General features: G+C 42.7%; 1 protein-coding gene across 1 annotated transcript in view; it reads left to right on the plus strand.

The window, feature by feature from the left end:
• Positions 1-15,606, plus strand: part of TP53BP2 (tumor protein p53 binding protein 2) — a 64,589-nt gene that overhangs the window by 41,885 nt on the left and 7,098 nt on the right. The window contains exons 11-17 of the mRNA XM_074949197.1: positions 21-169; positions 969-1,455; positions 1,862-2,634; positions 4,673-4,810; positions 5,736-5,869; positions 8,672-8,838; positions 12,725-12,924. Of these exons, the coding sequence (XP_074805298.1) occupies positions 21-169; positions 969-1,455; positions 1,862-2,634; positions 4,673-4,810; positions 5,736-5,869; positions 8,672-8,838; positions 12,725-12,924 (2,048 nt within the window). The remainder of the gene's footprint in view (positions 1-20; positions 170-968; positions 1,456-1,861; positions 2,635-4,672; positions 4,811-5,735; positions 5,870-8,671; positions 8,839-12,724; positions 12,925-15,606) is intronic.

A 15,606-nucleotide genomic window follows, 5' to 3' on the forward strand; every position in this document is an offset into this window, starting at 1 on the left:
CTGCCTTTCCTCTCCTTCAGCTGGTGATGGAGAGACTCTCCTGCGAGAGAAGAAGGAGAAAGTGCGTCCTTTCTCAATGTTTGATTCTGTGGATCAGTCCACTGGAGGGCCAGCACTGGGCTCACTGAGAAAAAACCAGAGCAGTGAAGACCTCCTGCGAGATGCTCAGGTATGCAGAAAATGCATAGTCCTCTTATCTCATTTTCCTGCATTCCAGGAAATCCTTCTATTAATGATTGCCACACAGCTTCACAAACACTGCCATAAAAAAATTGTGAAAGGGCCCCCGTTCTTTTCAGGGAATACTAGAGGGGAATTGTAGGCTTCTAATGTGAGTAGGTAGCTCTCAAAATCAACACCCTCTACCTACTCTGAGTATTTATCATGAGCAAGTAGTTGTGCTATTCACATTTGCTTGCATGCGATCAATATTTCCTTGCTAAGATGCTATACAGAACCTATGCTTTAAAACAAACTGTTTAGGTTTGAGTATCTGTTTACACAATTTGGTAGCATCCCTTAGATCTTAGATCTTTACTGAATCCTGTTGTGATTTATTTATCTGTGACTAAAAATTCAGGTGCTACATGTGAAAATAGAGAGGATGCAGAAGTTAAAATAAACGTATGTATGTATCATTGTAGTAAATATCCTGCTAGCCTTACAGAACTACTGTGATTCCTCCATAATTTGATCACTTTAACAGGCCCTTTCAATTGCCAGATATTTAAGACTTTCTGTGGCCAATTCAGGGATTGTGTACAACAGCGGTGATTATAATTCAAATCTTGGTATTTCGTGCATTCTTATGAATAACAATAGAGACCATAAATAGCACTGCAGAAATAATCACATCTGTAGCTATTGTGCTGTCTACACAGTGCCTTTCCCACCAGATCTGTTAGAACACCCTTTTTAACACAGTGCCAGATTAGACTTTCATTAATTCAGCTATATTTTTTTTGCAGATTGCCAACAAAAATGTGACGAAAGTACCACCGCCTGTTCCCACTAAACCAAAACAGATAAACTTGCCTTATTTTGGTCAAGCCAGTCAGCTACCTTCTGATACTAAGCCTGATGGAAATCCACAGAAGCTGCCTTTGGCTATTGTAACAATGGGGAACAAACAGAAGTCAGCAGCCCAGCAGCCACCCCATAATTCCCAGCAAATCCAACAGCGAATCTCTGTGCCTCCCAGTGGTCCTGCCACTAGCCAGGACCAAATTCTTTCCTCATCCAAACAAGAGAGCCCACCTGCAGCAGCTGTGAGACCTTTCACCCCTCAGCCATCCAAAGAAACCCCACTTCCATCATTTCGAAAGCCACAGACCGTGGCTGCTAGTTCAATATACAGCATGTACACGCAGCAGCAGACTCCTGGGAAGAATTTTCAGCAGGCAGTGCAGAGCGCCTTGACAAGGGCACAGACCAGAGGCCCCCACTTCCCAAGCAGTAAGGATGTGGATGTCTTTCACTTTCCTTTGTAAAGTTCCATGGGAACTGTAATGTGTATATCTCTTTCTTGGGGAATCAAGAGGGATATGGAAGCTATAAATTGTTAGCTACTAAAGGTCAGTGTTTGTAGTGGAGAGAACAGTAGTGAAGTGTACAGTGTCAAACCCCCCCACCCCCCCCAAGATGCTTGTGTAAAATATGGTTACCTGTATCTGTCCTCTTACCCTGGTCTCTAAAACAATACCTTTCTTCCAACTTTAGGGAGGTGTTATTTTAATATCTGTAGGATAAGGCTGGCTTCTAGCAGGTTCAAAAGGGTACGATTATTCCACCTTCTCACTATAGTAGATAGTTCTTTTTGCTGGTCAAATGCTTAGTTTTCTCTTTCTGAATTGCTCATCAGTGTACGGCAAGCCTGTGATTGCTGGAACCGGTGTACAAAATCCGTCACAGCAGACGGAGAACGTCTACTCAAATAGCCAAGGCAGTCCGGAGCCCGAAATGGAGACAATAGCTTCTGCCCATGAGAATCCTGAAACTGAACGAATTCCTCGCCCGCTCAGCCCAACCAAACTGTTGCCTTTCTTATCCAACCCTTACCGAAATCAGAGTGATGCCGATTTGGAGGCCCTAAGGAAGAAGCTGTCTAATGCACCAAGGCCACTGAAGAAGCGTAGCTCTATTACTGAGCCAGAAGGTCCAAATGGGCCTAATATTCAGAAGCTTTTGTATCAGAGAACCACTCTGGCTGCCATGGAGACTATCTCAACCCCATCATATCCATCTAAACAAACCTCCACGTCTGCCAGTCCTGAAAGCCCAACAGAAATCCAGAACCCTTATCTAAGCACAGAATCTGAGAAAGAAGTGGTTCCTTCCACACCTGAACCAGCCATCACCGAGGAAGCAGAAAACACAAGCACAGATCAGAATGAAGTGCCTCTGCCTTCAGCAGGCCTAGATAGCGTGCCTGAGGTAACATCAGACAGTGATGCACTCGTGCAATCTGAAATGGAGGAACCAAGTCTAGAGTCATCAGAACCACTGGAAGTTTACATGGAGGAATATCCTCCATACCCACCACCTCCTTACCCATCAGGAGAACCAGAGGGATTGGGAGAGGACTCCTTCAATATGCGACCCCCTGAAGTCACTGGACAGTTTTCCTTACCTCCTGTAAGTACCAGCCCCTCTAGTTAGCCTAAGATTTGATTACTTCATGGGTCCTTTTAGGCTTCACCAATAGAAGCTGTGCATTGCACTGTGTAGTAGGCTGTAGAGATTTCCTACCAGCATGTGGGAGAATAGTCACCTTAGCAGGCTATAGGTCCCTCTCTGTCAGTGTCCAGTCTAGCTGTATTGATATCCTGTTTTCTCTAAAAGTATTTACTCTGGTTAAAAATTTCAAATAGTACTCAACACAGAACAATCCTAGAGTTCCTCTTCGGGTTTGTGAAAACGGCGCTCTCAGCATAAATCTCCATTTCACGCAAAGCTAATTCCATTTTAGAGGTAATAAAATTGTGGTTTTGAAGTGGTAAATGCTTCTTGAAATCTATATTCACATTATTATTGATACTAGGTGGAGCCTAATATGCTTAGTCCAGGATCATGTTGTATATTGGAAGTGTACTATCTCAACAACTTGTTGGTGCTAAAGGCTATAGTTAACTTTCATTCTAAAATTGGCACAAGATACTTGCATCCATTTTACTGAAGTTTAGTTGTTTTTATGATTCTCTACAATTCCAATTAATTAGCATCCATCAGTGTAGTCCATATGGAGTCCATATGGGTTAATGGTGCCACTTACGAGCTACTAAAATAAACAGTAAGAAAACCCGTTTTGAGACGACAAAACATGCCTCACAACCACTGGTTTAGAACAGAAATGTTAAATGTTTTTGGTTCCACACACAATAGGTTGGTGTACAAAAGGTGGGATTCCACAAAGTCAACTGGAAAGCAGAGGAGCTAATAGCTTTCAATCCAGTTCACTTTGTCTTCTGATGTTGCATGGAGTACCAGTTACCTTCCCCCTCCCTCCTTCACCCCCCAAAAAAGCCCTTAACAGAAAACTTGCAGATGTAAAGAACTTGAACAATCGGGATTTCCCAAATCCCAAGAACTCAATTCAGTTGATCACCTTTGAGGCCATTTTGAATGTATTTTGGAAACTTTTCTCTTTGCAATACTGATTCTAGACTGATGTGAAGAAATGAGTCAAGAAGTTGAGCCCATTTCTTGACAGGCTGGTTTGGTTTGGTTGGTTGGTTTTTGTTGAAAAATCCTGGCTTTTTGTAATTTATTTTTCTGGAAATCTCAAAGTAGTGTTAATTCACTTGCAGATCATAGATTTGTCTCTTCATCTGCAGAATGTTTTTTGTTTTGTTTTTGTTCCTGTGTATTTAAATGAACAGAAGCCAATATGACTCACTTCTGTTGACATCTTTTTCCCTGACATATGTCAGTAGGAATCTGCATAGCCCTATGAATAGTGTTTGCTGCTGCTGCATGGGCAGCTGGGGATATCGCTGTTTTTAACAAATACTCATTCTCAACAATAGTGTGTTGGGCTTTAAAATAAGTGTTTGTAAAGTCAAAATTGTTTCCAACACAGCTGTAAAAATGTTAACTTAGATCTAAATAAGGTTCTACAGGATCCCTTTAAAATTTTCTTTAATGTAGCCAGATGACTTGCTTCTGTAATCCCTATTCCTACTAATGAGTTTTTAATAATTTGTTGAAATCCAGAAGGACTATAATTTACACCAGTGTGTTAAAAATGTCTTATGGAATCCTAATTTTTCATCCTTCTAGTTACTGTGTAGCTTTTGACAGGTTGATGATAAAATGCTGTGAATACAAAAATGCACTCATTCAATAATATTTTATCTTGTTAGTATTTTTAGTTGGCTTCTGGTTTAATGATTTTGCTGTGTTAGGACCATGGAAATTGCTGTATTAGACTGGACCATCAGTCTAGTGTCTAATCTCCAGCAGTGGCCCTTATCTGAGCCCTCAGAGGCTGGCAAAAATCTCCCATTATGTATCTGCAGTGCTGTGCAGGAAGAGTAGTGGTCTGGAACATCTTAAGTCTAGATTTCATAATAAGTTTCTACCATTGTTCTCAGTGTATCAGTTTTGTATTCTTGTTCCATCTAGGCAAGAATTCCTAAAACCTGTATTTTTTTCCCCCCTCCCCACCCCCCAGGGGAAGAGGACGAATTTACGTAAAACTGGCTCCGACAGGATTGCCCATGGAATGAGAGTGAAATTCAACCCCCTTGCATTGCTTTTAGATTCATCTTTGGAGGGAGAATTTGACCTTGTGCAGAGAATCATTTATGAGGTAAAAATATTTGAGAGATGTGATTAAAATTGAAGTTTAAATTACAAACTGAGAAATGTACAGTTAGAGAAACTTTTTGACATTAAATGTTGAGAAGACGGCATCAGGTCTATAAGAGATGGTCCCACTGATGGGTCAGTTCAGCTGGCAACATATCCACAGTGTGTGTTCTGGATATTCAATGTTAAGTCTTTTTAGGGAATAATTTTGCCATGTTGTCCGTAGTATGTCTTGACCTCTTCTGACAATATGTAATCTATAATATATCAAATGACTTGATAACACACAAATACAAATCACTAACTTAGCTTGCTTACGTTTCAATGTGAAATACTCAAGAATCCTGACTCCCAGTTCCAAAAAGTTGCCATGCCATCCCTCTCTAACGTTTAGCTCTGATCAATTCTGTAATGCTGCTTTTTACTAAATTATCTGGACACTGCAAGTATTCCCTGTAAACCATTTTCAGTGTTTGACTGTTACAGTGAATTTGAGTTAAGTGTACATGTGGGACTTCGTTGGGGTTTGTATTCATTTAGTTCAGGGGTTCTCAAACTGGGTGTCATGACCCCTCAGGGGGTCACAAGGTTACTACTTGGGGGGTTGCTAGCTGTCAGCCTCCACCCCAAACCCCGCTTCGCCTCCAGCATTTATAATAGTGTTTAAATATAAAAAGTGTTTTTAATTTATAACAGGTGTCACACTCATAGGCTTGCTGTGTGAAAGGGGTCACCAATACAAAAGTTTGAGAACCACTGATTTAGTTGCTGCTTATTGCCCATATTCATCACAGAAACTTCGCTCTTAAGTAATCTTTCAAAACAAGATGACAGTCTGTCCATTTTTATATATGGTTCCATCTGGACAATAGTGTTGTAGACAAAAGCATTTGAATGTGAATGGCTTCTTTTTCTGTGCCCTGTAGGTTGAAGATCCCAGCCTGCCCAATGATGAAGGAATTACAGCACTTCACAATGCCGTGTGTGCTGGTCACACCGAGATTGTAAAGTTTCTGGTACAGTTTGGTGTGAATGTTAATGCTGCAGATAGTGATGGATGGTAAGGACAGTCTTCAGTTTCCTTTAAGTAGTATTAGTGTGAAAACTCATTGCCAAAGAACAGCTCCTTTTGGGCTGCCCTTAATTAATCTTATGGGAGGGTGACTCTCGATCTTGGCACCCTACTTTTTGTACAGCAAACGGGAGCTGGGAGCATTCCCTCCATGAAGCTCTGAGTTCTGGACAGGTGGGATTTCAACTGTTGCAGCACGAGGTGGTCTTATTGAAAGAGAACGGAGCGTGAGAATTACTCACTCCTGTGTAAACAAAGTGCTGGAATATTACAGAGCTAATTAGTCATGCTTTTCCTGCTGGAGAACCTGGTTGGGCAGAAGCAATTCCTGGTGAGGTGTCAAGTAAGGATATAGACAGGGTGAAAATATGGCCTGTTGATGAAGTCCTGCAGCGTAAGCTTCTGAACCTCTGCTAGATCAGTTTTCCTCACTCAGTTTGGCCACCACCTTGAGTGGGACAGAGGAGGAAGAAGGGCGTAACTCACAATGGGGAAGTTTGGAGGACAGAAAATCCTGAGGTTGAAGAGGGCGTGGCTCAAAAAGACCCTGACTATAATGCTTCTGGGTTATAGTCAGTAGCTATAGTAATGCTATACTTGGTGTAGAAAACTTGTTTGGTTTGTTTTTTTTGTTTGAAAATTAATATTTGAATCCCGCTGGGGTGGAAACAACTCTCAAGGAGAATCTGTGTTTTTTCAAGTGAACATTGCAAGCTATCTTGACTTTACTAAAGTTTTCCATACTGTCTTGCATGACCTTCTCATAAACAAACTAGGGAAATGCAACCTAGATGGAGCTTCTATAAGGTGGCTGCAAAACTGGTTCGAAAACCATTCCCAGAGAGTAGTTATCAGTGGTTCACAGTCATGCTAGGAAGGGCATAACGAGGGGTGTCCTGCAGGGATCAGTTCTGGGTCCAGTTCTGTTCAATATCTTCATCAATGATTTAGATAATGGTATAGAGAGTACGCTTATAAAATTTGTGGACTATATACCAAGCTGGGAGGATAGGATAAAATTCAAAATGATCTGGACAAACTTGAGAAATGGTCTGTAGTAAATAGGATGAAATTCAATAAGGACAAATGCAAAGTCCTCCATTTAGGAAGGTACAATCAGTTGCACACATACAAAATGGGAAATGACTGCCTAGGAAGGAGTACTGTAGAAAGGGATCTGGGGGTCAGTAGATCACAAGCTAAATATGAGTCAACCGTATAATGCTGTTGCAAAAAAAAGTGAACATCAGTCTGGATGTATTAACAGGAGCGTTATAAGCAAAAAACGAGAAGTAATTCTTCTGCTCTACTCTGTCCTGATTAGGCCTCAACTGGAGTATTGTATCCAGTTCTGGGTGCCACATTTCCGGAAAGATGTGGACAAATTGGAGAGTCCAGAGAAGAGCAACAAAAATGATTAAAGGTCTAGAAAACATGGGTTTGTTTCTTCTGGAAAAGAGAAGACTGAGAGGGGACATGATAGTTTTCAAGTATGTAAAAGGTTGTTACAAGGAGGAAGAAGAAAAATTGTTAACCTCTGAGGATAGGACAAGAAGCAATGGGCTTAAATTGCAGCAAGGGAGGCTTAGATTGGACATTAGGAAAAAATTCCTAACTGTCAGAGTGGTTAAGCACTGGAATAAATTGCCTTGGGAGGTTGTGGAATCTCCATCACTGGAGATTTTTAAGAGCAGGTTAGACAAACTCTTGTCAGGAATGGTCTGCCATGAGTGCAAGGGACTGGACTAGATGACCTCTCGAGGTCCCTTCCAGTCCTATGATTCTATAATTCTTTAAATCTTTTAGCTGAGGCAGCTAATTGTATGAGGAGGAGCTTGTTTGCCCAAATTCCAAATGTCCCCTACAAAAGTGAAAACCTACATTTTGCTCACCCTGGGCATAGGACAGTGAGTGTATTAGCCTTGCAAACTTGTCAGTCCTCTACTCGAGTGACTGGTTGGGGGTGGGGGTGGGGGGGGATCTTTCTTGTATCAGACACTGAAGACTTTTTTTTTTTAGGGGAGAAGAATTTCTTGCTAATAAAGGCCCATGTGACGGCTGCTGGCTTTACCATTGTTGTACTTCCAATTATATCAAAAGTGCCTAGAACCCAGGATAATAAATCCAAACACACACAATAAAATAATTAGGACGAATGGAAGGCAGGATTTTGTAGTTGTCTGTGTCCTTGAGACACGAATTCAGTAGGATTCTTGAGGTGGCTTTACCCGTCTTAATGAACATTCTTGTAATTTGACAGAGCAGAAAACTAGCATGATTACACTTTCCTATTGGTAGCCAGGTACTGGTAGTTGTGCTGCATCCACTTGGAGGCAACTTGATGTAATCTGGGAAATACAGCTACTGTTGGCTTTAGAAATTCATTGTTTCACATGTGGGGTCTTTACCGGTGCAACATCTATTGCTATATCATGCATAAAAGCAGTCTGCCCCTAGAAATCCAGTGGGTATATCTACCCTGCATCTGGGACCGAGCCTCCTAAACCAAGTACACCAACTCTAGTGCACTATAAGCCGCTGCAAAGACATTTCTTCGACACTGTGACTCGGGCTCCGAAGCTCCTTTCCCCGCAGGCTTCAGAGCCCAGGTTCCAGCCTGAACCGCTACATCTCCACAGCTACTTTTAGTACCCTAGTGTGAGCCCTGCTAGCACAAGTCTGTCTGCCCGGGTGCGTGGCTCGCTTCCAGATGCAGTGTAGACATACCCAATACGACACTGAAAAGATGTCTTGAACCTAACAATCACTCTTCCTCTCCCCAATTTGTAGGACCCCTTTACACTGCGCAGCATCTTGCAACAACGTCCAGGTGTGCAAATTCCTAGTGGAATCAGGTGCTGCTGTGTTTGCTATGACCTACAGTGACATGCAGACGGCTGCAGACAAGTGTGAAGAAATGGAAGAAGGCTACACGCAGTGCTCTCAGTTTCTGTATGGTATGTGTTCCGAGTTCAGTTCTGAAGAATACCAGCTGCTCCCTGGGGCCTTTCAATATGTTTTTTGGGTCCAATTACTGACGTGTGGCTAGCCTGAAATGAACAAGGCCTGTTGAGCAGAGGATACTTTCGTTTAATTGGAGAAGCTGAGTGAGATAACCCAATGGGAAAACCCTCCAAAGACCACAGGGAAAAGTCAGCCTGAATTCACCTATATGTGCTAACTGAAGTGGGTACAGAGTTCTCCTACTTGGGTTGTTAATGTTTGCTGAAAGGCTACTGTGTGTTGGCTTTCACGTGCTAGATTTATTAGAAATGAATATCGGAAGCAAGAAAGCTTTTGTCAAGTTTCTGAGCAGAGGTTTTGTGCTCTAAACTTGATGATTTCGTACTGTTTCCTGTATTCTGTTACCCCATAATTACAATGCAGGATGTTTTTTAAGTCCTGTTCAAATAGTAAGGCTAGAAGGAGTAGCTGTTCAAAAGTACAGCCATCTTTGTCCTTTCTGAACTCTGCACAATATGGGAAATATATTGATCATTGAGGATCCCAAGCTTTTTTAACACATTCATGTTGAAAGTTCAAATGTATTTTCTCTTGTCTCCTGTCTACTGATCAGTTAGGGAGTCGACTGTCTTTTTAGAAGTAAGTGAGAGTGAGACTGGAGGACAGTAGTAAAAACACAGCTTTTTAGTTATACGTAGAACATAGGCAGTAGTTTGTACAAACTTCTGCAAGCTGCTTAAGCCAGTTGTCTCAAAGTTCCATGTCTATTCAGCTGTCCTCATTGGATTGCGATTGCTAACCAAAGAGTCACTTGGTTCCAAATAGAAAAGTGTTCTTTTGAAAGTAGGGAACCCAACTAAGTAGGATTTAAACTGAGGTCCTTTCAGATAGGCCTCAGGGTGACTGTTCTGTAGTGGCAAAATTTTAGGTCACTGTCCGTTTTTACAGATTAAAACTAGCATCTTTAAGCAAGCAGTAGGACACTGCTTTATGTATTTGATGTCTGGTTATTTTTGGACTTCAGAAGCTATTAATATGATGTTTCTGGTAATCTACAACAATGATAGTAAGTTCATAGACTGGGAAGATCTGATTCCTGGTGCCAAGGAGTGAGTTCAGAATATTCCTTCCATTTGCCTTTTCACATGTTGCTTTTTAAAGAATGGATGTTGAATTGAAATCGGACCCTCTGGATGCCACAGTAGACAGAGCACAGAAGCCGCATATAAACTGGATGGGTGTATTTAGTGTACTGGACAGCAGTGAAGCAGTTAATATATAGTCCTGAAGAATATTCACCTGATCCATTTTAGCGGCAAAGAAATTACAATACTTGTAAAGCTGCTTCAGCACATCTAGCCAATCTGGGCTGAAAGACTAGAGGCTTAAAGTAGAACTATGATATTACTTATGCTTGTAATCTTATCCCCATTGAGATTTGCTGGCTTTACCATCTTCGTTTTAAGAGTAATTTCTACACACGGATAAACTGGGGTGGGGGGGAAGCAATTAAACAAACCCATGTCCATTACCTGTAAGTTTTGTCTCACCTCTAGTGTTCTCATGTTCTGACTTGCAATTCTTTCCTCTCACAACCTAGCTTCTCTTTCTGTCAAATCCTTTGAGATCCTAATCCTGTCTTCGCTATCCCTGCATGTTGCTACAGACCATAACTAAGGTCCACATGCAACGGGGTCACTTCACTGCAAGGTCAAGTAGATAGTGAAAACGAGGGCCTTAGTCTGAACACAAACCTTTCTTTAGCAGACATTGTTAAGGAATCCTGTGAAAGGTGAAATGGGTTTGGTGGAGTTATATTTGAAAGTTCTGACAAGGAATGATGAGTCAGTAATACACGCACACGATACTGAGATGTATTAATGTTCTTGCCTGAAGCATGCGCCTATAGCTGTGTAAGAAGGTCAGCTGTGCCCAGAGTGCCCTCCATTGGCAGACCACAGCATGACAGGTGTACCTGCCTCAGTTTCCCTCAGCTTTTCAGACATAGTCCAAAGCATCTTCCCAAGCATAAATATAGCCTTTGGGGTGGAGGGAGGGAGTCACTTATTACAAAAGTCCCATGCACATAAATCCATAACAAAAGTCCCACCCCCATATAATGTAAAATTCCCCTAGCATAGTCCAAACAGTACATGCAACATACAGTCCCAGTGTCCCTCACCACATCCTAGCTCTCTCCAGTGCAGTCCTCTCTTGTCCTTGTACCAGGATAGCTGCCCCAGCCCTTCAAACTGGAGTGCATCCCTGCTCTTCCCATCAGGAACCCCCTCAGCTCTTTGCTGGGAGCCTCCTTGCCAGAGCAGCATCACTCACTCCTCATGACCCTCTCTCTCAGTTCCTCTGGGACCAGCTCTCTGGCCCTGGAGCTGTCAACAGGTAAACTCCTCCCCTGCCATCAGCCCTTGGTTCCAGCTCTCCAGCTTCGAGCCAGCAAGCAACTGCCTCTGCTCCTCCTCGTGCCTTTGGCCCTGGCTCTCTGGTTTGGGGAAGTCAGCCAGCAAAACCTGCTTGGTGCTCTCCCTGCCTTCAGCCTTCCCCCAGGAATCACCTCCGGCTTCCTTCTGGGACCGTCCATGGTCCCCTGGTAGCTGTCACCTGCCTGTCCTGACTAAAGTAGTCTGCTCTGACTCACTGGTACTCTTTCCTAGCTTCCCTTCTGGACTTCCTTTCACTGGGTCCCTCCCGGATCCCAGAGTCTCCCAGTGCTGCCCCACCCTCTTAACTGGGAAATGGGGGCACCTGCTCTGGCACAGGGGAGCCAGGCCTACATAATTTACTGGGGTTAACCTCCTGCTGACAGGCTCCTTTTGTATAACTTGAGAGGCTTGTGCCATGGTTAACTTCCTGCCCTGCTGCAGTTCACCACTATGCCTCAGCCCCCCAGCTGTGCCCCAGAGGTACTTGTGTACTACACAAATGTTGTTCCAAATTAAAATCTCCCTTGGGGTCTGGTTTTATTACGTTTTTAAAAAGGAATTCAGCCCTTCACCCTTGTATTCAAGCTCCCCACATCTTTTTATCAGGGCTTCTGTGTAATCATGCTCCTGAGGTCCTGTCCCAGCTGCCTCTATGCCAGGAGCTCTGCTGGCCCTTCTCTGACATCCTGGCTCTACCCCAGTCAAACTGCCCCGCAGATTGCTGCAGAGAGACCCACACCAGCTCTTTCCTAGTCCCTGCTCTCTGAAATGTGCCTAGAGCTTATATAGTCACTGGAGTAGTCACCTGATTCCCATGTCACCTGTCCCTTCCCAGGTCATGTGATCTTTCATCAGCTGCTTCACCATTCCTACCTGGGGGAACTTTGCTACCAGAATTCCATCTTTTCAAGGGCCAACAGGCACACTGGTTGTTCCTGTTCAAACACTGCAGGAAGCAATGGCTCTTTACATAAGCACTATTTTTTTTTTTTTTTTTTTTTAGGAATACCTATCTCTGGACACTAGAGGTGTGTTGACTGAAACTACGTAACCTGGATTATTGTTGTGGTTTTTTTTGTTTGTTTGTTTGTTTAATGTTAAAATTAGTCTCCTCCCCCCCCCCCCTTTGTTTTTTGACTTGCCCATTTCTTGGACTTGTCCATTCTATCTAGCTAATGCTTCTTGAGCATAATGTAAGTAGGCGATTACATATGTTTGAAATTGCCTGAAGTTTTCTAATGCCTCTTACTCCTTTAATAGTTTTCCAGGAACACATTATTTGGCTGCTGATAACTAGGTAGCTAACTTGATAGGAGTCATGACTTTCTTGTGCACATCCCTTGTTTGGCTGTCAGATATGGTACAACAGTTATTCCCAAGTGACCATGACATTGAGATCCAATTTAGGTTGAGCTGCTTTGTTTTGTCTTTCTTGTTCCAGGAGTGCAGGAGAAAATGGGGATAATGAACAAAGGGGTGATCTACGCACTCTGGGATTATGACGCACAGAATGATGATGAGTTGCCCATGAAAGAAGGAGACTGCATGACAATACTACGCCGGGAAGATGAAGATGAAATTGAGTGGTGGTGGGCACGGCTAAATGACAAGGAAGGATACATACCACGCAACCTGCTTGGGGTGAGTTGCTCTTGATACTTAGTTAGTCCTGTGATCACTGAGGTACAAACTACATGTATGGAAAAGCAGTCACGTAACCAATATGTCAGTGTTGATTCTACATGCACATACAATCTTGTTTTACCAACTCGAAAAAGATAATTACTAATTTGCAACTGAACGGGTGACTTACACTTGAAGCTCCATTTTGACCAAAAGCTTTTGGGTTGCTATGGGGAAAGCAGGAGTTAGTGTTTTCTTTTCCAGAGTGATACTCTCTGGAAAAGGGCATCTCAAATACAACTATTTTATTAAGCATAGTCAACTGCAAATCTGACACTTGGTTTAAGGGTGTGGTCTATTTCTGCTCCCAGGAAGATCACTTATGATGAGCCACCAGCCCTCCTGCCTATACTCTAAATGCGCATCTTGCATCTTCCCCTTTAATTATCCCTGGAGCGATCACATAGGACGGGGCATGCCACAATATTCTACAGTTAAAATAGTTCTGGTTTGGAAGAGAGATCATGCTGTCAAAAAAGCAAGACCTGTAAAGATTGTCCTCCTTGTATTATTCAGTTAGTGTTAGCTGTCATGAAATCTCTTCTTCTAGAAGTAGAAGAAAACAAATGACAATTCTCTATGCACTGAAACGTTAGTAAATTATCTTTTAATCCATACATTATGACAATTTAAGCCTTGCAGCATGCAATTTGAGAAGTATTGTTCTAATAAGAAATTGTCAGGTTGATGAGAATGAGATGTCGGTCCTGGGATGTGATTCACATATTTGCCTCCTGTAGATCAGAGGTGCCTCCATTCTTATCAGTCTCTGTCTTCTAGGTTAACTCGTTTCCCCAAATGTATTCTATATTTTGAGGCTGGAAAAATACTACTTTTATAATTCTCTGCTGGTGCAGCAATTGTTGTATAAATGGAAGCATATCACAGAAATCCATGTTAAAGTGAGTGGTGCTGGTGATTTCATCCCACTCTATTCTATTCTTTACATTTGTTAATGGGGAAATGGGGCAGATATCTTTGAAACACACATTTTCGTCTCTCTCCCTTCTCCCCCAAACACCCAGATTCCCAGAAATCTGTAGCAGATGGACACTTCTGTCTCTTTATTTAAAACTTCTCCCCATTAAGCTTTTCATCCATGTCCAGTGTCCCTGCTACAGGAGATAATCCTTCAGTGCTGGCAGAACCTCTTAACTGCTCTGAATTTCAGCTGATTGATGCTTCAAAGAGGCTGTACCTCATACAGATAATCCATGCACACAAGCTGGCTAGGATTTCCAGAGGGAGTTTCACAAATGGATGGAAATGAAGACTGGATTCCTATGTCTTTCAGAACAGGCCTACTCATAATGTTTTAAAGTCTTCCTGACGTACCTCTTCTGCTTGGTCTAGTATTTTTTAGGAATATCTCTTCATGCTTCCAGTCTTTTTTCTCAAACAGCATTAATGCCTTGGAATCTGAAGCCTGCGTTTGTGGCAAACAACCAGAGTTTTTTTCTTTATGGCTATTACTGAATTTCCTGTTAGGCTATCTCTTCACCCCTCCCCCCCCCCCCCAAGCGTGCGTGCGTGCGTGCGTGTGTGTGTGTTTTTACATTAAGATTTACATCAAAATAGCTCTCAATGGATAAAAGGCTTTTTACCTCAGTGTAGCTAATCCAACCTGGTGTTTGCTTTGACTGACTACATTGAAGTTAAACACACAGTTCCGTGTCTCCACTAAGATCTTACAGAGAGATAGCTATCTCGAAGTAAAAATGCACTTTTAACTTTGAAGACATAGCCTCCGAAAGTAGGTAGAGTTCTGGAGTACAGGGTAACTAACTGTTGCTGATCCAGCTTCCCTTTGCTCTTATACCAGTAGGAGTGGCCCTTCATATTATACGGTCACCTGGCAAAACACTCTTTTGCGCAACAGTGTTTCAACAAAACAGTTGAGGATTTAATTTCTTGGCTGTGGTGTTCCTTTCCTACCATCCCATTCAGTGTTTGTTTAAAATGGGCTAAAGGAGAGAGGGATTTTATTTCAGCTACTGGTGAATGGAAGGGGAAGGAAGGAGACTAGTTTTTTCTTCATCCGTTCTAAAATCATTTTATTCTTCTGGTGTGTTTTCGAGGGGTTGAAGGGAGTGGGTGTGGGATTGGGTTTTGTAGGGGTTAGAGGAGATCCTTCCCTAAGAGCAGGCTAAAGAGGTTGGTCTGGTGTTCCTAATTTGTCTTCAGAAGATGAGTGGAGGAAGGCATGGCACTCTTCCTTTCCTCAGGATCTGTGTACTCAGCAGGAGAAGCAGAGTGAAACTGAATAGGCTTGTCTCACTGTACCACCCCTGTGTATTAGCAACAGTTCAGGAACAGTCCTGGGTCTGGAAAAGGAAAGAGAGAAATGTCTGCGCTATTGAAGTCTTCAAATCGTGGTTTAAAGACTTCAAGGAGTAGAGAATCCTCCAGCAAGTGACCCGTGCCCCATGCTACAGAGGAAGGCGAAAAACCTCCAGGGCCTCTTCCAATCTGCCCTGGAGGAAAATTCCTTCCCGACCCCAAATATGGCGATCAGCTAAACCCTGAGCATATGGGCAAGATTCATCAGCCAGATACCCAGGAAAGAATTCTCTGTAGTAACTCAGATCCCACCCCATTTAACATCCCATCACAGGCCATTGGGCCTATTTACCGTGAATA

The sequence above is a fragment of the Natator depressus genome, chromosome 3, assembly GCF_965152275.1.
Source record: "Natator depressus isolate rNatDep1 chromosome 3, rNatDep2.hap1, whole genome shotgun sequence".
Taxonomy (NCBI): domain Eukaryota; kingdom Metazoa; phylum Chordata; order Testudines; family Cheloniidae; genus Natator; species Natator depressus.